Source organism: Thrips palmi, unplaced genomic scaffold (assembly GCF_012932325.1).
Source record: "Thrips palmi isolate BJ-2018 unplaced genomic scaffold, TpBJ-2018v1 HiC_scaffold_1, whole genome shotgun sequence".
NCBI lineage: Eukaryota > Metazoa > Arthropoda > Insecta > Thysanoptera > Thripidae > Thrips > Thrips palmi.
In genome coordinates this window covers 12,040,768-12,065,438 of record NW_023144620.1, presented here as the reverse complement: position 1 = coordinate 12,065,438, position 24,671 = coordinate 12,040,768, and the positions used below count along the sequence as shown (strand labels likewise).

The window sequence follows — 24,671 nt, the reverse complement described above, 5'->3', positions numbered from 1 at the left end:
CTGTCTGTCTGTCCGTCTGCTGCCTGTCTGTCTGTCCGTCTGCTGTCTGTCTGTCCGTCCGTCCGTCCGTCCGTGTGTCTGTCTGTCTTTCTGTCTGTTTTTCTGTAAGTTTTTCTCAATAAATACGAATTGAATTGAATGGTCTGTCTGTCTGTCTGTCCGTCTATGTCGTCGCACCGCCGACAAAGTTTATCGCGCCGCCGGCGCTGACTCAAAATTTGCGGCGCGCCGCCGATGATTTGACTGGCGGTGGCGCCGGCGGCACGCAAAGGGTAACCATCGCGAGATAATCAGCGTACTTCTAGTTAGTCAGACATAATCCGACTCAGTGACAATCATACTTTTGGAGATTCAATCGACTTGTGACCGTTGTTGCAAGGCTATTGCTACCAAGCTAGCTGCGGTCAAAGCTTGTCAAAGCTTTTCCCCAGCCCAGGCGCGGATCCAGGGGGGGGGGGGGGTTGATCCGCCTGAAAGGTAGGCAACTAGTGGCACTTAGCCCCTGTAGGTAGGCAACTTTTGCGACATCTCCCCTGAACTGCGCCTTCCCGAGGCGGGGCACGAAAACCGTGCTGCCGTGCTCGGCGCGTCGTCTGCTGCGTCGTCTGCTGCGGCGGGACGAGCACGCAGCAGACGACGCCATCAGGCGAGGGTAACCATCAAATAGAGAGCCTAACGTCAACTGACATACGTCTTTTGCTAAACAATGACACCTATGTCCTAAATTAGTTCAACATGCCGAAATTTTGCGTGCTTTTAGCTTGCAAAAATAGGGATTTCAAAAATCAGAAGACTTCGGGAATGAGGCATCACAAGTAAGTTTGTTGATAGTCTGAACTGAACCATAACCTCGTCGCATGCCTACACGTTTTCCTGAATATATCTTCAGGCTGTTTATAGCTCTCCTGATATCTTGTTATCTCAGATTTCCTGTTGAAGATAATGTAAGAGAACATTGGGTATCATTCGTGAAAAAGTGCAATCGCAGTCATGGCTGGACAACAAAATACGAGACAGGAACAATGTTGTGTGAAGACCATTTTGAGAAGGACTGCTACCTTCCAAGTGGTCGCTTGGCCAGAAGTGCAATCCCAACCAAGGCACCAAAGTGAGTTTTTATCAAAAACTAGTCTTTAATATGTGCACGCTTTTCAAGAGACTATTTATTTTGCATTCCTTCTCCAATTGCAGATTTACAATGGAAACAGCGCAGTCACCGCCTGCTGGCCTCGCGCATATAACGAATAGGCACTCCTATCATGCCCTGGACAAACTCAACAATTTTGAGAAAGATTTCTTTCAAGGAATTGGCGAAGTGCCATCTGATGCTGGGTCTGAAGAAACCGTTGCTGTAGACGAAGATATAATGGTTATAGACATGCCTGTGTCACCACTTTTGCAAGATGCAGACAGAACACTCAGTGATCCTATTAAACCTATTGAACAAGAAGTGGAGAAGAACACAATGGAATGGACACTGAGCGATCATATTTTACATGTTGAATGTGATGTTGAAATACGGGAAGAGGACTAAAAAGTATGAAACTTTTTGCAAACTGCAACAGTGTGCTGTGAATTATTCTGTTGAATTTAATATGTGTTTATGTGATGAATATTAAGTAGATCTAGTGACGTTTAATTTTATCCTATGACTTCTTGCAAACTGCAACAGTATGCTGTGAATTATTTATGTTCAATTTTATATTTTTATGTGATGCAAATAACATCACTTGTGATATTTAATTCTAGTTCCTATTTACATGACTTCTTGCAAACAGCATGAGTGTGCTGTGAAATATTGTTCTCGAGTTTTAATAATATCTTAGCAAATATATGACTTCTTTCGTACTTAACGGGGGTTATTTCTTTCCCTCGAATGCCTTTCTCTGCCTCTCTAGACAAGGTGGGTGTGAAAGAGACTCAGCAATGAAACGAGCCTTTTGAATCCCTTGCCTGGTATGTCTTTCTACCTGGATGCCATGAAGTGTCCGATGAGCTGCCTACGTAATGGGCGCTTCTGTCACCCTGGGTCTGGTGTATGCGTGCGCGTGACTGCTCCATATGTTGGTGACATTTCTTTCATATTTTCATGGTTTCAAAGGAGGTGTCAACACTTCAATTCAAGTGAGAATTATTTTATTTCAAATTATTGATTTGTAAAAAACTAAAATAATACTTGGATTGGTCACACAAAGTTAAAAAAGTACATGTACTACAAAGCTCGACAAGATTAAGTAATTATTACCACCCGTAGATAACAGTTTGTTTTGTTAAATAAAACACGAAGAAAAGTAATAACAGTTTGGATCAAAACTTAACTGATAAGAGTATAAATAGGTGCAGGTACACAATCACAGTGTTACAGTTTCCTCCTTCTATGATCTATTTGTACTACAATCAGTGGATGCTTCAAGATACCTTGCCATGCTACTTCTTTTTACCCTTTGAGACAAACTTGTCCAGTGTGCTTGAAGATTTTGTGTAAACTTTGCCACCATAGCGAGAGACAAAGGCAGCAATGTCAAACTTCCTTTTGCATCCTTGATAATTCATGTAGCGAATTTTCCCAAACACATCTCTTTCTCCCCACCCTTGGTCATGTATACCACAAACGGACCACATGCAACCTGCAACAGAGGGCAAGGTTAAGATTATGAACATAGCAACAATACAGAAGGCGCATCAGGCATCATCCCTTACCAACATATCCACTTGGGTCTCGTCCATCAAGACTGTAGCGATCATTAAGATAGATGGCATCAGAAAGAGCCTGCTCTGGACTTTCAGTCCACTCCAGAATTTTCTTTGCCCAGTACATTCTTAGAAAACCATGCATTTTGCCTTCCTTCACAAGCTGAATTTGGGCAGAATTCCACAAGTCGTCATGCGTTTTGGAATTCTGCAGCTCTTCCCGAGAGTACAAGTAAGGTCTTTTGTCCTTCCTGACAAATATTTAAAAAATGTAAGTAAGTTACATGATTTGGTAAAGTTGGTACGAGTCAGAGTACAGTTCAAAGAGGTGCTCACTTATGATCATTCAGCGTCTTCTTTGCCCACTCATTGGTACCCTCAATACTGTCATACTTAGGGTTATAGAAACAGAAGTTATCAGACAGTTCTCTTCTGACAATTGCTTCTTCAATGTAAGCATCAACACTTTCTGGGTGTTTACTTCTTAAAGCTTTCACCACCAAAATACACCGCTGTGCTGAGACCTGACCTGAAAAGAACATTATAATTCAATTATGACCTGAATATTTATTTTTTGAATATGGTAATTGTTTCTTTTCTTAGTTACCAAAATGGAGCCAGGGTGAAATGTTGCTTAACGCATCCAAGGTTGGGTCATTTCTTTTTGATCCAAAAATCTTAAGCCTTTTGTTGATAAAGCTTTCCAGGGTTGAAATTCCACCAGAGTATCCAGGAACTGCCCACTGCACTTCATCCACAGTTCGATCTACCTCCAGATGAGCTTCACATTTTTCCCAATCAATTTTCTAAATCAAAAGACAGTTTGTATAAGATAGATAAAAGAGTAAGTATAAATAAATTGCATACTCAATTAAATTTTTCAAATAAATTACATCTGCTTTAAGTGATCCCGAGTATGGATGTTTGATAACTGGTGGAAACTGAGTCAGATACTCAGGCAGTTGTTTATGTATTTTGGGCCGAATGGTTCTAGCTCCATATTCCAATTTCTCTGATGCTTGCCAGCAAGGAACAATATTGTGAGCATCAACCTGAAAAAGCAACAAGTCATTTCATTTTAACATACAATACTTTTAAATATAAAATGATCTCTTGAATTTTGTCTACATGTATCGCACCTGGCACAGCGGTACATCTTTGGGCAATGTCTTCTTCAGCTGGTCAGCATAATTCATAACATTACGCAAAGGCATAAAATCGATTACAAGAGCCCCAATTTTGTTCTTCTTTATGAAGTCCGGCATAACTTCTGCTCCGCTTCCATACAACATGTGAAACTCTATATTCAATTCCTCACATTCCTTGCGTACTTCTCGCAGGCCTGAAGTAACAAAAAAATTATAAATACAGTAAGCATTTAAACTGGGATCGTGAATATGAATTGAAGTATTTCAAAATTTGAGCAATTCGTACCTTTGAGGAGGAACTTGAACTGGCGAATGGTGCCATCAAGGAATTTCGTAAGAAGGCAGAAACAAACATGGAGTGGAACTTTGTTCTTGAGAGCCAAGCGTTGTGCAAAAAGAAATGCCCAGTTGTCTGAAAATTTAAACAATACAAAATACTGGAAGCGGGCCACACAGTAATGCATTCAGTAACTCTTTTTGGTGCATGATCTTTACCTTGAACTCTTTCATCTCTGAACATCCAATATGCAATACCTTTGCAATTTTCAGAAACATCAGTAGCCTCTGATAATATTCTAACACGTTTTTTGTTAAATTTAAATTCCAGGATTGAGGGTGCAGTCTACAAAAGAGAAATACCGTAAGTATTCAACACTTGATAGAACTGCTTTGTTGGGCAAACCATTCAAACAAACCTCTTTACGATCTTGCACCAAACGTTGTTTCAAGTTTGTATCAGACTTCGAAGTAGTAGGACTGGATGCTTCTTCTGTCTTCACCTTCTTTTTTGGTGGCTCCTTGCTGCTTGACATCTTGGACGACATTCTCTAAAGGAAGGGTGGGGGCGGAAAATTATAAATTTATTGTATTGTTCGAATAAAACAGCAAAATATAAGCAACCTGAGAAGGTAATTAGTTTACTGGTCAAGGTTAACACAAATTACTATCGACTGTTTGATGGAAGTTAGAGGTGTTGTCTGTACTTACCCTGAATGAAAACAGCTGAGTTGTGGGCTTAGAGTGGTGAAACGCCCAAGGCGAAACTGTTAAAATGTTTCTAAGCGCCAGAACTATGAATGCAACAGACCCACAGAAAAACTTATAACTATCTGTTTGTGTTGTTTGTTTTTGTTTCCGTGACCTTAGTCTTTTGTTCTTTCGTTGATTTTACCAACATATGAAACAGTAATCCTCACATCGAGAAACCGTTTCTAAGGAAACTATAAAACTCTAATACGAAATATGGATAATATAATGCAGAAACCACATTTTTTTGGAAAAGGGAACAAGTTGAGCTGATCTAAATGACACTTTGTCATTGAGTGATGTGTGCAGTATGTGACTGTGGCAGTGTTGACTAAAGTGGTACCCTCATTCAATGTTTTGAATTTGAATCATTTTGAAAACTGTGGCGGAATGGTGCGATTTTATTGTTTATTGAATATTTGGAAGTGGAAATAGGTGGAAAACTTCGTGCTCTGTTACAGGGTGTCCTACTGCATAGCGAGGAGTTCGAAGAATGCTCTCTTTTCAACGACAACTCTGAACTTTCGAAACATCAACAACTGTCCACCAAGAACCAGGAGGTTATTTCTGCCAAAGTCGACTTATTGACCAAGCTCTTTCTTCAACTTTTCCCTCTGGATCGTAAGTTATTGTCATTAGGCTCTTGCTTTTCATTTCTTTTCTTTGATTTGTTTAAAAATAAGATAATATTTTTGTTGTGGCTTTAGAAGCTCTTGATCACTCTCAGCTCGGGAAATTGAAATTTGAAAGAGATGAATTGATATCGCAAGTAAATAAATGTCAGAACGATTCTGATGTGTTCCTAAAGAAAAGCCAAGAACTTCTTGATGTAGTCGCTGACAAGCGCAATGAATGCCAGTGCTTATCTGATCATTTGGGTTTGATGAAATCTGAAGTTGCTGAACTAACTCGAGGTATGGGATGCATTGCAAGCTAGTCTGTTGAATGCTGGTTCTAAAACCAGACTGTACTCTAACCTTGTGAAAACTAACTGTACCATGACTTTTTAGATTCAAAGCAACAGCAAAGTAAATATAGATTGGCTCTAGACTCTTTCAAACTAGGAAAGAAAAAGTACAAGGATATGCTTGGATGCCATGTGTCCCTTCTTCATGCCAATGGTGAAAATATTGAGTTTCTCTTATCCTACAATAAAACTCGCCCGCTGTCTTTGGACCCAATCCCTTCCAACTCAATCAAATTCCTATTTAATGCAACTAAGAAAACATGGAAAGGTAAGCCGTCTATATTTACTCTCATTTCCCTATAATATCTCGGTTTTTACCTCTGTTTCTTTTTCACTTGCAGTTTTAGAGTCAAATCCTACTTTGGATAACTTCGAGCAGTTGGCGCTGAAGCTTGATGAATCACAAGACATTCTGCAGTTTGTGGCTCATCTACAACCAAAGTAATCGCTGGCTGAGTTAAACCAACCAAGGTACATTCATTATGCAGTGAACTTCTAGAGGTTTCTGAAATTAGTGAAACCTTTTCTTAAATCAATTTGATGCCATTTGTATTTGAGGGAAAACTACCAGTTTTTAAATGTGGTGTCTTGCAGTACATGCGTGGGGGATGATTATGAACTCATTTTAACAATTTTAAAACAATGTTATATTTATAAATTCTTACACTTAAAGGTTTTTAAAATTATTATGTACAGAATAGGTTGACCAAGGTGTTCCCTGTGCACATTTCTCTTTCTTTCATTCAATGAGATTCCTACCAAAAATATTTTTTTTTTTTTTTAGTATTGAGCATGAAATGTACAAATGATTTCACTAGATTTATTTTTAACAATGGATACTTTTTCAAAGTAATACACATAAATTCATTAGTAGGGTATTTTTTATTCATTAAATCCTACTTTTTGTCAAAGCTTAAGTATCACAATAGACAAACGCATATGACTAACATTAATTTAGGCATTCAACAGATAAAACTTTCTAGTCAGAAGTAAGGACATAAGTATGGAAGGTTACATCAATTACGATTACGGTAAGATGGAAATGCACACCAACTTTCAATCGCTTTCATTCCATAACTTTGATTTTGCTTCTGGAAACAGTTGATACAGGCCTATTCAAACAAAATATACAGTATGTTCACAGTGCCTTTGGAAAACATTTTACATTTTAATTTCATCTTTACACAAAAAATTTGACTATGTGTGAGGAGTGAAATTGAAGGTAGTTTCCTCCTTTCTTACATTTCATTTAATTTCTTCAACATAGGTGGCAGGGAAAATGCCAACAGTGCCATTGAGCTCCCCAAGCCACCAGCCATCATCCTGCTTGTCGTGAATGTTGATGACATCTCCTGTAGAGTAGCAAAAACATAAATTTGATACCAATGCTAGAAATATTTTCTATTAAAGCTCATTTTATAATTTTTTTGCCTCAAACCTCACCTGGATTTAAATTTAATTCATCATAAAGATTTGCTGCATACTGATACAGGGCACGGCATGTACCCACACTGGGATTGTTGCTTGCTTGTGTTGTACTCGCACATTCCGAAATAATTAAGCTACCATTAAAGTCTTTTTCACTTCCTTGGCTAGAAAATTCATCTGTAGGATAAAAAATTAAGCTAAATGAGTCAATTTTTTTTTGTGTGTGTGTTCATAATTAATTAATTTTTTTTATACAGACCAAAGTCACTGTCAGGTTGAACAGAATTGCCATCAGCAGCTCCTCTGTCCATCCAATCTGGAGAGTCTCCATTCATCTGATCTAAAGAGTCCTTTCGCACCCAGGGAGGCACCTGCAAAACACATACAATTGTCATTTTTGTTAATACTTTCTTCGATATTTCTGGTGCAGTAGGTTTATTATAGTTTGACATAGACCTTCAGTATGCTTTGTTGAAGTCCTTGCCTATCTCGATGAACTATAATATGTGAAGACAAAGGGTGGGCTTGGTTTGGTCTTCCTTCCAACTCAGCCAGCACGCTTTGGACTTTGTATCTTGCTGCCTCCAAATAAGTCAACATCGCCCGCATCTGAAAGTAAACATATTCCTTATAGATTGCTCTCCCCTTACATCCAAATTCTTTTTCTCATCACTGAGGTTTTAATTCTTACATGATGCAGTTTTTCTGTGACATTTTGTTGTGAATCCTCTGCTCCAAAGTTTGGCGTCTGCTGAAGAGCTCTTGCCAGGTTTTCAACTCCTTGCTTACTTCGTCGCTCCCTTTCCAAATCTTGTTTGATTAACTGCATAACTTTGACAAGTGCCTGTAATATAATACGTACATGAAGCAATGTTGTCTAGCCTTTTGGGCTCGAATAATTTCATAATTTTTTATTACCTGTTTGCGCCTATCTCTATTCATACCCAAGGTAACATGTTCAGCATAGAAATCCGGCAGTAGCTGCTCTGATGGGGGCTGCCCTGTGCCCTTTAAAGAAACTACCGTTTGAATGTCTGTGGCCACATCACAGTTTTGCACTGGCTCATTCAACCTATCTGTACTCTGTTAGAAAAAATATACTGGATTAGTTCCAGATTTTGATATGGAATAATTTCTGTAGTTTTCTAGTCTGATTAATTACCTGCACCATCTTTGGTCCCATTTCTTTCAAGTGTCTCAAGTACATAGAGCCCAGTTCTTTTAAGTTTTGAAGCCTTTCCTCCTCAATGGCTTGCAGGCAGTAGCTTCCTCTCAAAACAGCTGTCTCCCACTCAAGTCTGCACAAAGTTCAAAAAGAGATTTGTATAAATGGCCTTAAATCTTTGTCCAACTTTAAGAAGTTTGAATTTCTTACTGACCTGGCTCTTTCTGCTCGAATACAAAATGTGTAATATTCCACATCAGCTTTCTTCACAGAATCTTCTGCTTTACGCCTTTTTGTTTCAAGCTACAAAAATTTAAAAGCAACAAATTTCTTTAACAAACAATAAAAATTTGAGTGTTATTACTGATAGCAGATATTTCTTGTCTCTACCTTTGCCACATCTTTCTCTGACATTTTGTTGTGCACTGCATGATGTAAGTGTAGAGATGAACCTCGGGTTGACTGTCGTCCCTCTACCATTGCGTCTTGCAGCTTTTCGTTATCTCGAGCACACATAAATGATGTCTTCTTACTCTTGGCCTCTGCTTGTCGCCATTCTGAGAGGCTTTTGGCTGTTTTGTCAACTGAAGACTCCACCTGGAAAATACAAAAACGTGTAAATTAGAAATTTATCTTACTAATAACCAACATGATTATACATTTCATTATTTCATCGGTAGTGAATACCCACTGATTTCCTTATCCTGTGCTGGGAGTCTACTAGCTGCTTCAGTGGTTTGACTACTTCTTCACTTAGAGCTACAGCGAATGTCCTGAATTGGAGTAAAAGACAAAAGCTTTTAAATTGATCAAGGCACTGTAAATTTAGATGGTCGTGGTAAAATGCCAGCATACATACCTGTGAATTTCGCCCTGGCATTCCATTTCAGTTCCTATCCTTTGCCATGCTTGGCCGACAGAGCCAACAGAATCCTTGCTGGCCTTGAGTAGTTTTGAGGACAGTTTTGCCAAACTTTTTGCATAGACCTGCTCAGCCTCCGCCCTGTAAACATTAACCAAATAATTGTACACATTAAAAAGAAAGGCTTTGCCCTTTTTCTTGTTAAAATTAACACACACCACTCCCCCTGCCCCGGCCTAAAAAAGAAGAAAAGAAAGATAAAAAGTGACTCACCTTTCTTGGAGAATGCTGGTGAGGTCCTTGCAGAAGTCTCCGCCCTGCTTGATGTACCTCCGCAGCTCCTCGAAGCCATTCTGCCCCTGCAACAAGCAATAGGCAACCATGAGCACTTAGATCACGACACGGGGGATGGGGATCGCCGCTTGCTGCTGGCGGGGGCAGGTCGAGACACTGAACAGGGAAAACCAAATTCACAGATCGAACTGCGTTCGCCCCACGTTTTCTGTCCTGCCTTGCCCTTTTTTTTGGGCTCCTAATCACACGGATGCAACTGCACCTGCAAAGACCGGAGAGAAACAATGCGGCTGAAAAGCGGAAATCCGGGAACCGAACCTTGGGCAGCGGCTGTCTTCGGCGTGTGAGCCTCTTGCTGATGCGCAGTGTGCGCCTGAAGCCGGCGCGCTGCCCCAGCCCCGTGCTGACGGAGGGCGGCCGCCGGCCCTGTGGCGTCTGCGCCTGCGAGGAGGCCGAGGGCGCGGTCGCCACGGACGCCATGGAGGCCGCCGCCGACGACGCGCGGCTCGCCGTCGTGCGGTTCGATAGGAAGGACATGACGGAGGGACTCCTGGACGGCGTCAGGCTGGGCGCCATGTGCACGCTGCCGGCGCGCTTCATCATCGTGACGCTGGCGACGCCAAGCAGTGCGTCACCGCGACCGCCGGGGCATGGGTGGCGCTGCAAAGTGGAGGCAGTCAGCTAAACAGCTCGACCACATCACAGAGTCACGCCCCCCGACGGGGCCTGGGGCTTGGTGGGGCTGGAGGGTGTCTGCCGGTCGTGGTGGCCGCGGCCGTGGCGGCTTGTTTGGGTAACTCGGGGGGAACGTCGTCAAAAGTAGGACTACCTCGAGGCAAGGAGTGAAGAGAGCTTCGGTTTCCAATCGACACGTGCACGAACACGTGAACACTCTCAAGGCAGTGACTTGGAGGTGTGAGGCTCGACCGCGGGGGACACGACCGGGACCAGGCAGGACTCTGTGTCCTCTAATTTCGGCAGTTGGCAGTGCCACACCTGGTGCACAGTGCACGCCACGGTCGCCAAGGTCAGACCGCGGCGTGGTGACGCTTAGGTCCTCGTTATGGGGACATAAACGACATCGACTGTGGGACCGGCGCGGCCGGCACCGTGTACCAGTGTGCTGGACCCGGGCCGCGGAGCCGTGGGTCCGTCTAATCGAAAGCAAAGCAAGCGAAGCGAGTTCTTTTTCAGCGCCGCTGCGTACTGATTCCGAGAGTCCATCTCTCTCTTTCTCATGGGACGCCCGTGCACGTGCGAGAGAGACAGAGCGATGAAAACGACTCTCGGAATCAGTCTGCCGCGCAGTGCTGCGTGAGGGCCTCACGGCGAGGCGAGGCGCCACTTTACTTATTAGCACGCCACTGCTCCTCCGAGACTAGACTCCGACTTGCTGGCTGCCGCGCCGCCCTGCGTGCTCATTCCGAGAGTCGTTTTTGTCGCTCTGTCTCTCTCGCACCTGTACGGGACGCTCCGCGAGAGCGAGAGAGACACAGCGACGCAAGCTACTCTCGGAATCAGCCTGCTGCCCGGCACGCCGTGAACGCGAAGGTGAAACTCGCTTCCCAACGCATCGCGGCGTCGCCTCTTGCTGAACGCGCCGCCGCGGCTCAGCCTCAATCCTGCCCTTCAGCGGCCCGATCCCGAACAGTGCCCTGCGTCTCTCTGTCTCTGTCGCACTCACGAGCCGCCCCGCAGGGGTGCGAGAGAGACAGCAGCGAACCACACTGTCCGGAATCGGAATCAACGTGCAGTGCAGTGCAGATATTCCCTAACGAACGTGTCGCGGCGTGTCGCGGCGGCGCACAGTGGGCCAGAAGACCGGTGGAGGCGGCCAAAACTCTAGACGCGTTTTGAGCTCCAGAGTCTCTAAATAGGACTCGAACCGAGCGTGTGACTCCATCAATGGATTGCTCTTCGAACGAGGAATCCATTGGTGGGGTCACACGTTCGATTCTAGTCCTGTTTGGCGACTCTGGAGATCGAAACGCGTCTAGAGTTATGGCCGCCCACTGTGCGGCGGCGCTCCTCCTCATCCTCATCCTCCTCCTCCTCCACGCCGCTGCCAGTGGCGCGCCGTCGTCGTCCCCCAGCAGCGCCGCGAGACGCCATGGGAAAAATGGAAATGGCAAGGATGAGAAGCGCGGCGCGCCAGGCAAAGGACTGTGTGCTCAAGCAGCCCAAGCCCGCCGCCGCGCCGCCGTTACGTCAAAGGTGACGAGCAGCGCGGCGTCGTCGCGTAACTAGGAGCAACCGGGAGCCGCGGGGGCACGGCCTGGCCGCCGCCAAGCCGCCGCCACCGCGTGAGTGATGGACTGCGCCGCTCGATTCCGAAGATCCGTCGCTCTGTCTACTGTCGCACTCATGGAGTGCTCCCTTGCGGAGCGAGAGAGACAGATGCTTCGGAATGGAGGCGGCTGCTTGACGGCGACCGCGACGCGCCGCGCAGGTGCAGCAGCGCCGCCAGAGCGCCGCGCTGAGGTCGAGTGGAGGCGCGGAATTCGGTCCGTTTGCACACGTTTTCCGGTGGCCTTTATTTCGCGCACGCAAACTCAAACACGCACGCACGCGCCGCGCATCGCCCACACGCTCCGCGGCACAACGCTCACACACACACACACACACACACACACACACACACACGTTGACACACATGCGGGGTGAGTGGTGGCGACGGTGTGCTCCTCGCGGACGAGTCCTATGATAGATCGCCGTACAAGGCAGGTCGTTGCGGTGTCGACACCGGCCATCGGCGGACTGGTGCCACATAGCGATCGGGCATACCCTGGCCCAGCCAGGCCCAGCAGACGGACTGACTCCGAGAGTCGTTTACGTCGCTCTGTCTCTCTCGCACCGATACGGGACGCTCCATGAGTGCGAGAGAGACAGAGCGACTGTCGGAATGAGTCCGCAGGCCGCCAGGGCGTGAGAGGGTCGCGACGACGGCGAAGGGAGTGCTCCATCACGCGCTGCATCACGTCGATCAAATTACGCGGAGCAGAGTGGCCGCTGCAAGCAATGCTCGCCATCGCCCGCCACTCGGATGGCAAATTGCGCAACCCCAACACGGCTGCGTCTTAATTCTACGGGTTCATCGGCAGTTTTTTCAACGAAGATGGGTTTTTGTAAAATTCATCACGCAGTGGTTTTTTTTTTCTTTTTAGTGGAGCGTGTTTGCTGGCCTCGCGGTGCGCGCGTCCTCGGCCCACGGCGTGGCACGGCGTGCATTGCGGTGGATGCAGCGGAGGAAGCGGCATCGGACGCCAGCGCATAGTGGACGCCGCAGTGCCGTGATGCCATCTGCCTGCAGGCCGACTCCGGAACAGTCGCCCCGTCTCTCTCGCACTCATGGCACGTCGGGTGGCGGCGCGAGAGAGACAGACGGTCGGCACGCCGTGCGGAATGGCACAGCTGCAGTCGGCATGAATGGATCCGCGCGAAAGGTGCCCTAATCGAGTGGGAGGAGGCTGCGCGCTGCGCCGCGGCGCCAAGGCGAGCCAAGGTCAGCCAGCGACCGGCCGGCGAGGCAAAGCGCCTCGCTGGAGACCGCCTGCTTCCAAACGATCGCTTCGTCGCGCTGTCTCTCTCGCACTCACGGGGCGCCCCGTAAGGGTGCGAGAGAGACAGAGCGACGAGACCATCTTTCGGAACAGTCGGCAGCCCAACCACGCATCGACACAAGCCGATGGCTCATCGCGAGCTCGCGCCTCGCGCCCACATGGTCGAGCACCTGGCACCTTTTAAGTAGGCGTGTAAAACGCGAGTAATTCGATGCGTCCACACCCAGCGACCCCGCCAGGCGGCGTGGCGCGGCTGGAGGTTGTTTCAACACCCTCCCGCACGTGGAACCTTTTGGGGCCGTTCAACGAACACGCACGCCATGGCGGCGGTGCGTTTGTGACGCGGAGGGCCGCGGCCTGTCGGTCACGATGAAGCGGTACGGTACCGCTGTCTGGCCGTCTGCCGCCGGGGCGCCATCGCCGTGTCGTTGGCGGCTTCCGCGGCGGACGGACGGACATGCCAGGTAGAACTATGGGCCGCGCCGCCGCGCTCCAAGCACACCATGATGGGCACTGCACCGCAGCGCACCGCAGCGAACAGTTAGCACGAGGGTGTCGCCTGGCGGGGCTGGCAGGGCTGGCAGCCGGGCCGCGCCACGCCCCCGTCATCGCCGCCTTTCCCGCTATCCTAACGACCCCCTGGCCGCCTGGCTGCCGCCTGGCTGCGGCTGCACTGGTGACACGCCCGTGTCCCGGGCACGGCGGCACGGCACGTCCGCGGCGCCGCGCGCACGCCAACGAGTGCACGGCGGCGCTGTCCGCCTGCACCGAGGCCTGCATGGTGCCGTGACGTTCCGCTGGCGAGCCGGTGTAGGCTGTCGGCCTGTCGGCGGTGCCATGGGCGTCCACGTTTATTTGCCTTTCCCCGCGCTATTCTCCTTTGTGCCGCCCGCTGCGGACCGATTCCGAGAGTCGCTTTCGTCGCTCTGTCTCTCTCGCACCGACTCGGAACGCGCGGTGAGTGCGAGAGGGATGGCCGCGCGGCGGGCAGGGCAGGGCAGGTCCTCGGTGACCCAGGCCGGACCGTGCCGCACCGCCGTCCGCGGATTCGGCGTCCCGTTCCGCGGAGCACCGCCGCCACGGCCTGCTTGTCCTGCTTGTCGCCAGTCGATTTGACTCGCCCCGGGCGCCGCGGTCCGGCAACGGCACCGCCAGAACGACTTGCACCAAGAAGAAAGAGAGGAAGGTGCACAGTGGGCCAGAAGGCCGGTGGAGGCGGCCAAAACTGTGGACGCGTTTTGAGCTCCAGAGTCGCTAAACGGGACGCGGTCAGAGCGTGTGACCCCATCAATCGATTCCTCGTTCGGAGAGCAATCCATTGGTAGGGTCACACGTTCGGTTCGAGTCCCATTCAGCAACTCTGGTGCTCAAACCTGCTCCGGTCCTCTGGTCCACTGAGGTCCTTTTCCGAAACCCCTCAGTCCTTCAGCCTGCAGAGTCGGCTATAGGCAGTCCCGTGGAGCACGGCTGCCCGCCGGGTTGCCTAACGCCGCTCCGCCATTACCATTAAGGGCTAGACCACACATGATCGTATGCCATTTCGGGCCCAGGCGTTCAAGTCGCCGGGGACGCCGTGCAGTGCAGTGGCGTGGATTGGGCGGCGTCAGGCAGCGCTCGTGCCCGGGGATAATCACGGTAGAGTATAGTGCAGCACGTCGTCGGGAGAAACTCGGCCCGGCCGGCCGGTCGTGTGTGTGTGTGTCCGCCAGGGCTTCCGTCTAGTGGGCATAGCACACACACGAGCACGCCAATCAATGTGGTGAAAACGGGGGAAAAGTATAACAATCACCGCAGGACGCGCTGGGAGAAACGAGGAAAGCAGGGCGGAGGACTATCTGGAGTCGAAATGGGGAGCAATCTGAGTGCGTCCCGGGCCGAGCCGGCCAGGCCAGGCCATGCCCGCCGCGGTCAAGCGGTCATTGCGCTCGCGTTCAAGGCGCGCGCGCGGCGGGCCGGGCCTGGCAGGGCAGGGCCCAGACGAGAGGGCGCAGCTTGAAAAAGAAAAGTGGGTGACTCGGCTTCCTGGCGTCGACGTCTGTCCGCGCGGCCGGCCGGCCGGCGGGTCAAAGGGCGGCAACGGACGCGGCGGCTGGCGGCGCGTGGCCGTGTAAACAAACCAAAGAGGCGGCCCGGCCGACGGCGGCCAAAGCGAAATTAAAGCGCTTCACGCTCCTATTCGGCTGCCGGCCCACACGGCCTGCGCCACCCGGCCCTGAAGACTGATTCCGAGAGTCGTCGCTCTGTCTCTCTCGCACCTGCACGGGTCGCCCCATGAGTGCTAGAGAGACGGAGCGACGGAATGAGTCTGCTGGCCCTGGGCCCCGCGGCCCCCGGCGGAAATTAAGGCTTTACGCGCACGGCGCACGCGTGGCGATACGCTGCTTGCGTCTGACCCAGCGGCGGCCCAGCAGCCGGGCTGCACCGCGCTTCCTGCGTCCTGCTGGCCCAGGCTGCCCCGGCCGCCCTCCTGACCGCCGTGACGCCGGGGGCCGTGGACGCCCTGGACCGCGGCGGCGGCTGCTTCTTGCGTTACAAAGGAACACGTCGTGCGGTGCGCGGCGGACTGCACCTTGTTACGTCGTGAGGGGGCGGGGCGGCCGGCGGTCGGCGGCGGTCCAGTTACCGGACCACGGCGGCGGGATGCACCATGGGAGCGCTCGGGTTCGAATCTCACGACCGCCGCTCAGGTTTTTGTTTTGGCTGCCTTCGCTTTTGCTGTGTGAAGCAGCCGCTTCACGGGCCTCGCGGCGCCTCAGGGCCATCGCCCGGCAGACCAGCAGGTGGTCAAGGGAGCTCGAAAACAAACGACTGAAAGGCATTGACACGCCTAGACAAGTGGTAGCGGTGCAGCTAATAGGCCCGCCACAGCCCGCCGCGCCCCGCCACGCCACTGGACAGCGTCTTGCCCGCGCCGCGACCTCGACACAGATCATTGGGGCCGCGCGGCTTGTCTATGCGACCTGGTGGCCAGCGGCACGCCCAACGCGCCCAGGCCGCCGGCAGGTGCACGGTGCAGGCGCGCGCGCCAAGTCGCAGTCGCGGGGGCCACGTCAAGAAGACAGTACAGTGCTTGAGGCAGGAACACGCTGTCCATACCCCGTGCGCCGAGCTTTGATCGTGTTCGTCCACGATGTTTACATCAAGTGCCCTCGGGGCGCGGGGTAGCGTCGGCGCATTTCTCGTCCGCGCCTGATGGCACGGGTGCAGCGCAGGTGCCACGCCGTCTGACGGGCAGTGTTCCAGGCCAAGAGCAGCGACACCGCGCCGGCCGCACGCGTCACTCAGTATTGCGTGTCCTGCGGGAAAAGAGGGGGGGGGGCACTCTCTCGGGACTAGAGTTACGGCCTAGCAGAAAAGGCATAACCCTGCTGCCAGTGTCGTCGCGTCTCTCGATGGAATTGGAAATAGGGCTCCAGCCGCTTGCGCGATTTGTCGTTTTCACGTCAGGGAAGGTCTATCACTAACGCGACACGGTTCTGGAAAGGAGGGGGAGGGGGGGGCGTGACTCTGTCGTTCTTTTCTCCGCCGATCTGATCTTGATGCTGAACACTTGCTCACTTGTTGGCACACACTCTCGGCGGCCTCACTATCCACTAACCAACCACAGCAGGAGTTTCACTAAAACACGATATTCGTAGCACACACACACACACACACACACACACGAGCACAGAACAGGTCCGGCACGACGACGGCGCTGAACTGGCAGGCGGTGCGAGGACGCGGTGCGGCCGCTTCGGCGAGCGCGGCTGGACTGGCTGGCACACTGGCTGGCAGGCAGGCCAGGCGGCGGGGCGCGGGCTCGGGGCGGCCTGGGCCCCGCGCTGTGCCGCGCTCGCCTGGACGACCGCGCGCCGCGAACCGCGGAACGCGAGGGGGGGAAAGGGGGGGGGGGGGGGAAGGCTCCCCGATGACGAGTGCGGTGCATCACCTCCGGCCGCCACGCCCCCGGCAGGCGCTCTGTCTCTCTCGCACTCATGGGGCGTCGCGCATAGGTGCGAGAGAGACAGAGCGACGACGGCGACTCTCGGAATCGGTCCCCAGGCCAATCAGCGCGGTAATTATCATTTAGGACCCCGACGACGACGAACGGGCGGACGGGCCGGGCGACGTGCGTGCGGAACGGGGCCGAGCCTAGCAGTGCAGGATGCAGCGCGGCCAGGACCGCGACGACGGGGCGACGTGGAGCACGGCGAGCACGGCGAGGGCGTGGCCGGCGAACGACATTGGCGTGCAAATCGACTGGCCAGCCACTGGCGCTTTCCTTTCTAATTAGACGAGCTGCCGTTTGCCTGCGATGCCTTGGATGCCCGCAGCGGACTGATTCAGAGAGTCGCTCTGTCTCTCTCGCACTCATGGGGCGTGCCGCATCGGTGCGAGAGAGACAGAGCGACGAAAGCGATTCTCGGAATGAGTCTGCAGGCCCTGCAGGCCGGTGCTGGTTGCTGCATGTGACGGCCTGGAGGTCCTGGAGGTCCTGGAGGTCCTGGAATGCCGCGCGGACGGGCTGCCTGGACACGCTGGACAGCGAGCGGCCTGCGCCGCCGGCCGGGCCATGGCGGCATGGCGCGGCGTGGCGGACAGTGCGGCACCGTTCGGACACAGCGCGTGGAGGGCGCCGCCGCCAGGCCACTGTCATGCCACTACACTGCAGTCACTGCGATCGTGTGTCGCCGAGCCCACTTCCGGTCCAGGTCCGCCTGCCGCACGCTCCCGTCGGAAGCACCTATCTTTTCGTTGTTTTTGTTCTTTTTACTGTAGTTGTTTGCGTCATTTTTTCGCGGGGTTTCGATAAGGCGATGAAACAAAGCCTTGTTTTCCATACGCCTCGAGGGGGATTCGGACCCTGGATCTGCGCGATCTTCGCAGCGCGGCTGAAAGCTCCCCGCTTGGAGTCGCCGAGAAGGGCCGCGAGGCTAGCAAAACGCTGTGCTGCTCCGCGGAGAGAGTATTGTTGAGGCAGCGCCTCATCTTATTAGCTAGATGCAGAAAGCCGATAGGGGCGCCGCGTCAGCCTGCGCAGTGCCGTCATGTGTGTTGAGGGGGGGGGGGGGGGGCTGCATCCTCCACTCCCTTTGCCGCCGCGGACCAGCAAAAACGCATACGCGAGCGTCGAGGCGCTAAGCAGCGCCAAGCAGCGCGCCGAGCTGGACAATAGAGAGGCGTTTAGCCCGATGCAGCCGACCCCCGCGCCACGCCACGGCCACGCAAGGGCAGTCAAGTCCAAAACGAACAAAGATGCACTCACACACACACACACACACACACAACCGCGTGCGTGCGTGAGGGGATGGCGGCAGTGGGCACGGGTGGCCACAGGAGTGCCTGCTGTATAAAACGCGGCGCAAATTAGAAAGCGTCAAGGAGGCCGCGGCGGCGTCCTGGCGGCCCGCCGTCTCGGCGTGGCTTGGCGGGGGGATGCGTGAGAGTCTCCGAGTCCCGGGGGTCTCGGAGGCGTCGCGACGCGGCGAGACGCGGCGCGGGAACGCTCCGAGGCGAGGCACGCGATTACGGCACGCGACCATTCACCCCCTGGGACGCGCCGCCCCGCGCCACGCCGCAGAACAAACAAGAAGGAAACTCGAGAATCATCATCGCCTCCGCGCGGCGGGCGGATTCTCGCGGCTGCGGCGGCGGCGCGGTGGGCTGTTCGAACAACGCGCAGCCGCTTCCCGCTAGAAACCGATCGGCAAGGCCGGTGGAGGCGGTCAAAATTCTAGACGCGTGAGCTCTGGAGTCGCTATACAGGACTCGAACCTAGCATGTGACCCCACCAATGGATTCCTCGTTCGGAGAGCAATCTATTGGTGGGGCCACACGCTAGGTTCGAGTCCTGTTTAGCGACTCTGGAGCTCAAAACGCGTCTAGAGTTTTGGCCGCCTCAGCCGGTCTTCTGGCCCACTGTGCGACGGTCATTGGTCGCCGTTTTGCAGTGCAGCGTCTTGCAGCAGCGAGCGAGGGAAGTGTCGCAAGGCTTCGGCGCGTCGTGTGAAAACGCACCAACGCATCATGCGGCCGGGCAGGCACTGCAGACTGAGAGTCGTTTTCGTCGCTCTGCCTCTCTCGCGCCTATAGGGGGCATCCCATGAAGCGAGAGAGACATGCAGAGAGACGAAACTGACTCTCGGAATCAGTCCACAGATCGGACGAGGTGTGAAATGTGAGGTCTGGAGGTGCTGGCGGTGTCAACGTTCTCGGTGCACCGCTGCTGCAGCGAGGTGCGTTGGCCGCCCCGCACGCGTCAGCGCCTCAGCGACGCCAAGGGCACGCCGAGGGTGGTCATGGAGGCACGGAGCGCGAACGCGAACGCAATGGGATATCCTACAGGCTGGCGTCATACGTCATGTCACACGCCGCCGGCCGGGCGGGCAGAGCCGCTGCTCCACTCTGCACTCCGCGGCGTCGTCCCTTGCCACGAATTTAGCGCGCCATTTTCCAAGTTTCGTAAGGCCGGCGGCGGCAGACTGATTCCGAGAGTCGTTTTCGTCGCTCTGTCTCTCTCGGACCCTTACGGAACGCCCCTTGAGTGCGAGAGAGACACCTCGACGAAAACGACCATCGGAATAGTCTGCTGGGGAAAGCAAAGCGGTCTCGAAGATTCAATATCCGCTCTTTCCAGCCAGCCAGCAACGCGAACCCGCTTGCTAATTTTCGGCCAAGATGATGGGTTCCCTCCCCGCGGGTGCAGGTTACGCCTTCGGCCCGAGTGCCGTGTAACAAGTGCCCGGCCTGTTTGGTCACGTGCGCCTCGACCACTGGTTCGGTATCAACAGGTCGACGGGCTGGCTGCAGACTGATTCCGAGAGTCGTTTTCGTCGCGCTGTCTCTCTCGCACACATGGGGCGTCCCGTGTAGTTGCCAGAGAGACAGCGGCGAAAACGACTCTCGGAATCAGTCTGGCTGTCACGGCGGCCTGGCCAACGCCGCCGTCAACACGGCCTCGTCGGCGTGCCCGAGGCGGAGGCCACCCCACCGCGGCCTGGAGGGCGTTTAGGAGCCCCAGGGACTCGGACACGTCTGCTGGGGCACGAGCGCGGCAGTGAGTGATGGAGCGCGTTGGGGCGGGGCCGGGCGGGGCGCCTCGCGGGACACCCGCGGCCACACGCGTTTGCTTTATCACGCGTTGGGTCCGTTGAACCGAGGGAACGGAGCCGGCAGCCGGCCCGGTCCGGAGGGGTGACTTTCGCTTCGGCTGGTTGGGCCCGTTGGGCTAGGCCCGTTGGGCTAGGTCAGGGCGGCTAGCCGTCGTCGGCTTCCTCGGCGGGTGGCGTGGTTTCGGCGCCGCGGGCTGGGCTTTTCCCCACCTGCAGCTGCGCAAAGCTGCGCCGTTCGCAGATGTATGACCGCTGCCGGACATGCAGTTTGCCGTTTTGAGCACCCGCGGGCCTGCCGCGCCGCCGGACCCGGCAAGCAGCACACGGCAAGCCGCTGTCGACGCTGCGCTCTATCGAAACGCGGATCTTCGGCGGCCTGCCGCGTCCGCGTCCGCCGGCGAGTCCGGGTCGCACAATGGCAGAGCGGAGAGCTGTCGCCGCTGTCGCGAAAAGCACGGAGCCGAGCGCGCGGGGGCGAGGCGGGGGTCATCGACCTGCAGGCCGAACGGTCGCTCTGTCTCTCTCGCACTCACGCGGCGTTCCACTCGGGTGCGAGAGAGACGGCGCTCTCTTCGGAATCGCTCCGCTGGTCGAGTACCGTCGAGTACAATGGGTCATCGCGGTGGCGGCCCGGCCTGGCCCGGCCCGGCGTGGCGGCGCTGCCCCTGACGTGTGCGACGGCCGCGCTGTTGCATCAGATGTAATAACAGTGCAGTAACAGGGCCAACGGGGCGGCCCGGGCCACTCCCTTTCCTGCCCCTGTCCTACACGAAACAAGTTCGTCTGTCGGGGAGGGCATTACACGCACGCACGCAGATCTGCCGAACCCACGAAACTCTTCCCTGCTGCCGCCACACAGTGGGCCAGAAGACCGGTGGAGGCGGTCAAAATCCCGGGCGCGTTTTGAGCTCCAGAGTCGCCATATGGAACACGAACCGAACGTGTGACCCCACCAATGGATTGCTCTCCGAACGAGGAATCCATTGGTGGGGTCACCGGTTCGAGTCCTTGTTTAGCGACTCTGGAGCTCAAAACGCGTCTAGAGTTTTGGCCGCCGGCGCCGGTCTCCTGGCCCACTGTGCGGCCCGTTAACCTTTGCGCATTACGCACGACGCGTATCTATGCATTTATTTATTGCTCGCGCTGTCCTCTCATTTGCGTCGAGCGTCGCTTTGCCGTTTCGGCCGGGCTGGTCGTGGCTGGGCTGGTCGGCGGGCCGCGGGCCGGGCCGCCAGATGCGACCCCTCATTGGGCCGTCGTAAAACTATCGCAGGCTTGCGTCACTTTCTCCCCATAACAATTCATGCCCCTCATCGTTGACTCTGTGCGCGCGTGCGTTGATGTGTGTGTGTGTGTGTGTGTGTGTGTGTGTGTGTGTGTGTGTGGTCTGTGTGTGTTAGAGTGATTTTGTGTGTGTTTGTGTGTGTTGCCGCTCTTGCACGGCCAGCTGCAACAGGTAGCACAATGCACTATTTGCACGCGGGGGGTCGTCGTCCAATGCAGTTTGGACGAGGAACGCGGACGGTTGCAGTGCTGCAGCGCCTTCCCGGCGAGGGAGCGCCTGTCGAAGCGAGGGTAGGCAGTGCCGCAACGCGCCGCCGTGCCGCGGGGCGGTCTATGGTAGAGTCCGCGGGCGTTTCGGGAACAGAAGCGCAACGACGCGACGGGGAGCTGCTGCAGGAGACTCATTCCGCGACCCGTTTTCGTCGCTCTGTCTCTCTCGCACCCGTGCCCGATGCCCCATGAGTGCGAGAGAGACAGAGCGACGAAAACGACCAGTCCGTCCGCTGTGGCAACGCGGTGAGGCGGCGCACAGTGGGCCAAAAACCGGTGGAGGTGGACAAAACTCTCGGCGCGTTTTGAGCTCCAGAGTCGCTAAAAGGGACTCGAACCGAGCGTGTGATCCCACCAATGGATTCCTCGTTCGGGGAGCGATCCATTGGTGGAATCACACGTTCGATTTGAGTCCCATTTAGCGACTCTAGAGCTGAAAACACGTCCGGCGTTTTGGCCGCCTCCACCGGTCTTCTGGCCCACTGTGCGGCGGTCACGTTACTTGGAGACTGACAGTCGGCCGCCGCTATTGCTATTGGCAGTTCCACGAGTCACTTCCGGCTCGGAGTGCCTGCCGACTGTCGGACCCACTGTCGGGCGACTGTCGCGGCGACCCGAGGATGAGGCGATGAGTGCCGCAAGCGTCTACAAGCTGCGGGGGACATCCGCGTCCCCGTCGCCCCGTCCGCCCATCACGCCACCGCGACCGCCGCGTCCCCTTCTTGACGTGGCCCACCACGTCCATCATCGTAGAAAACTGCAGACGGTCGCTTTCGTCGCTCTGTCTCTCTCGCACTCGTGGGTGCGAGAGAGGCAGAGCGAAGAAAACGACTCTCGGAATGAGGCTGCTGCAGCGTCACACAGCGGGCCTGGGTGGTCGAAATCCCGGACGTGTTTTGAGCTCCAGAGTCGCTAAATGGAACTCGAACATACCGTGTGACCCCGCCAATGGACTGCTCTCCGGACGAGGAATCCATTGGGGGGTCACACGCTCGGTTCGAGTCCTGTCTAGCGACTGTGGAGCTCAAAACGCGTCTAGAGTTTTCGCCGCCGGCGCCTGTCTTCTGGCCCACTGTGCGTCCCTCCCGTCACCGCGGCGGACGTTCCGTTTTCGTGGGTTTCCGTTTATGAAACCGAGAAACCGATCGGGCGTGCGAGTCCGCGGGGCGCGGCCGGTGCGGCGCGGCGGCGCGTGCGTCCGAGAGTTACGCCGGCGGCTTGTTTTGGCCGGCTGGACGGAAACGGCGCGAAAGGCGAGCGGCGCGATCGGCGGCTGCTTGCCGATTTGGGAGTCCCGGCGTTCTGGAGTCGCGGAGTCTCGGAGAGCGCGGACAACGCCCCGCCTCCTTTATCGCGGTCATTGTGCAACGCGAACGTGTGCAGTGGCAGTGGCCGCGCCGCACAGTGGGCCAGAAGACCGGTGGAGGCGGCCAAAACTCCAGACGCGTTTTGAGCTCCAGAGCCGCTAAACAGGCCTCGAACCGAGCGTGTGACCCCACCAATAGATTGCTCTCCGAACGAGGAATCCATTGGTGGGGTCACACGTTTGGTTCGAGTCCAGTTGAGCGACTCTGGAGCTCAAAACGCGTCTGGAGTTTTGGCCGCCTCCGCCGGTCTTCTGGCCCACTGTGCGGGATCGTGCTCGGGGCTCCGCCGACGCGGTGCTCCGGGGTGGCGGTGGCGGACGGGAAGGGGCGGGACTGGGTGGCAGTGCCGCGGCACGCCGGGACGAGATGCGTGCTCCTCTCCCTCGTGCAGTGCGTGACCGACTGACCCTGTTCGCGGCGCGGCGCGCTAGAGTGCGCTGCAAACGCTCATTACAAGCCCGGGCCGCCACGGCTAGGCTGGGCCGCGCCGCACCGTGTCGAGGATGCGCCCGGGGGCGGTACCGCGTACGGCACAACACGGTGCAGCGCAGCCACAAGTTGGGCTAAAATTTTCGCTATGAATCAGTGTCGAAATGGTTGCCTACCACTCGTGATGTGTGGTGGGCAACGTTTTCCCAATCTAAAGACAATTTCGATATCGACAAGTTGCCCAGTGAGCAGGACCCTTTCAGGGAATTTTTGCCTACTTTGAAGTACTGGTACCAAAGAATGACTTGTCGCTAGTCTATGACTCTGCTCCTCCCACCACACAGTGGGCCGGAAGACCGGCGCCGGCAGCCAAAACTCTAGACGAGTTCTGAACTCCATAGTCACTAAACAGGACTCGAACCGAACTTGTGACCTCACGAACGGATTCCTCGCTCGGCTCGAGTCCCATTTAGCAACTCTGGAGCTCAAAACGCGTCTAGGATTTTGGCGCACTTTGCAGATGCTCCTGAAACGGTATGTTTGTTTTCAGGTTGGCGTTGGCACTCTCTGGCCGGTTGCTGCGGCCGTCCGAGAAGTAACTACTCCTCTGTGGTCGCGGCGCCGCCGTGGCCAGGCCGTGGCCCTGCACCGCGTCATGCAGAAACCGCGGACTGGCGCGGCATTGCGTCCGCCCCGTTGGATAACCCGGACGGCGGCGCCATGCAGGCCATGCACCGCCACCACCAGTGAGTAGCCCAGAGGCCCAGAGTTGACCCGGGGAGCGGAGCGGCGCCCCGCCTCGACCTGCCCGACCCACCAATCAGCTTCGATTGAGCACCAACCCGCAAACACTGCCCTGCATCCGAGTCACTGGACCGAGCACCGACGCAGCCTACGACAACACGGCGTGCGCGGTCCTTTGACAGTGAACCTGCCACTCCTCGCTCTCTGGGACTCTGGGACAGCCAGCCGTGCTGCAGAATGATTCCGAGAGTCGTTTTCGTCGCTCTGTCTCTCTCGCACCTGCAGGGGTGCCCCGTGAGTGCGAGAGAGACGGAGCGACGAAAACGACTCTCGGAATCAGTC

General features: G+C 54.5%; 4 protein-coding genes across 6 annotated transcripts in view; 2 read left to right on the top strand and 2 right to left on the bottom strand.

The window, feature by feature from the left end:
* Positions 1-587: 587 nt before the first annotated feature.
* LOC117639743 (THAP domain-containing protein 7-like) lies at positions 588-1,853 on the top strand. The gene is made up of 3 exons (XM_034375622.1): positions 588-815; positions 926-1,108; positions 1,192-1,853. Exons 1-3 carry the CDS (start codon positions 736-738, stop codon positions 1,532-1,534), a joined length of 606 nt encoding a protein of 201 aa, XP_034231513.1. The 5' UTR covers positions 588-735; the 3' UTR covers positions 1,535-1,853.
* A 368-nt stretch (positions 1,854-2,221) lies between these two features.
* Positions 2,222-5,078, bottom strand: LOC117639471 (deoxyribodipyrimidine photo-lyase). The gene is made up of 10 exons (XM_034375155.1): positions 4,827-5,078; positions 4,535-4,666; positions 4,335-4,461; positions 4,126-4,251; positions 3,831-4,033; positions 3,585-3,743; positions 3,299-3,497; positions 3,028-3,220; positions 2,701-2,942; positions 2,222-2,627 (listed from the first exon to the last, which is right to left on the bottom strand). The coding sequence occupies exons 2-10, from the start codon at positions 4,661-4,663 to the stop codon at positions 2,428-2,430; spliced, it is 1,578 nt and encodes a 525-aa protein (XP_034231046.1). The 5' UTR covers positions 4,664-4,666; positions 4,827-5,078; the 3' UTR covers positions 2,222-2,427.
* Positions 5,079-5,127: 49 nt separating this feature from the next.
* LOC117639473 lies at positions 5,128-6,702 on the top strand. The gene is made up of 5 exons (XM_034375171.1): positions 5,128-5,258; positions 5,327-5,486; positions 5,573-5,779; positions 5,876-6,100; positions 6,174-6,702. Exons 1-5 carry the CDS (start codon positions 5,256-5,258, stop codon positions 6,275-6,277), a joined length of 699 nt encoding a protein of 232 aa, XP_034231062.1. The 5' UTR covers positions 5,128-5,255; the 3' UTR covers positions 6,278-6,702.
* Positions 6,524-24,671, bottom strand: part of LOC117639455 (nostrin) — a 47,093-nt gene continuing 28,945 nt past the window's right edge. For 2 of the 3 annotated variants that reach the window (XM_034375134.1, XM_034375127.1), the window contains exons 2-13: positions 9,561-9,646; positions 9,285-9,428; positions 9,117-9,198; positions 8,816-9,022; positions 8,640-8,728; positions 8,423-8,558; positions 8,179-8,343; positions 7,952-8,104; positions 7,717-7,869; positions 7,520-7,631; positions 7,276-7,437; positions 6,524-7,184 (exon numbers count right to left, since the gene is read on the bottom strand). In XM_034375134.1, the coding sequence (XP_034231025.1) occupies positions 7,078-7,184; positions 7,276-7,437; positions 7,520-7,631; positions 7,717-7,869; positions 7,952-8,104; positions 8,179-8,343; positions 8,423-8,558; positions 8,640-8,728; positions 8,816-9,022; positions 9,117-9,198; positions 9,285-9,428; positions 9,561-9,646 (1,596 nt within the window). In that variant the 3' untranslated portion in view covers positions 6,524-7,077. Of the gene's footprint in view, positions 7,185-7,275; positions 7,438-7,519; positions 7,632-7,716; positions 7,870-7,951; positions 8,105-8,178; positions 8,344-8,422; positions 8,559-8,639; positions 8,729-8,815; positions 9,023-9,116; positions 9,199-9,284; positions 9,429-9,560; positions 9,647-9,899; positions 10,006-24,671 lie in introns of those variants that run through there. The other variant, XM_034375143.1, reaches the window with a different exon arrangement.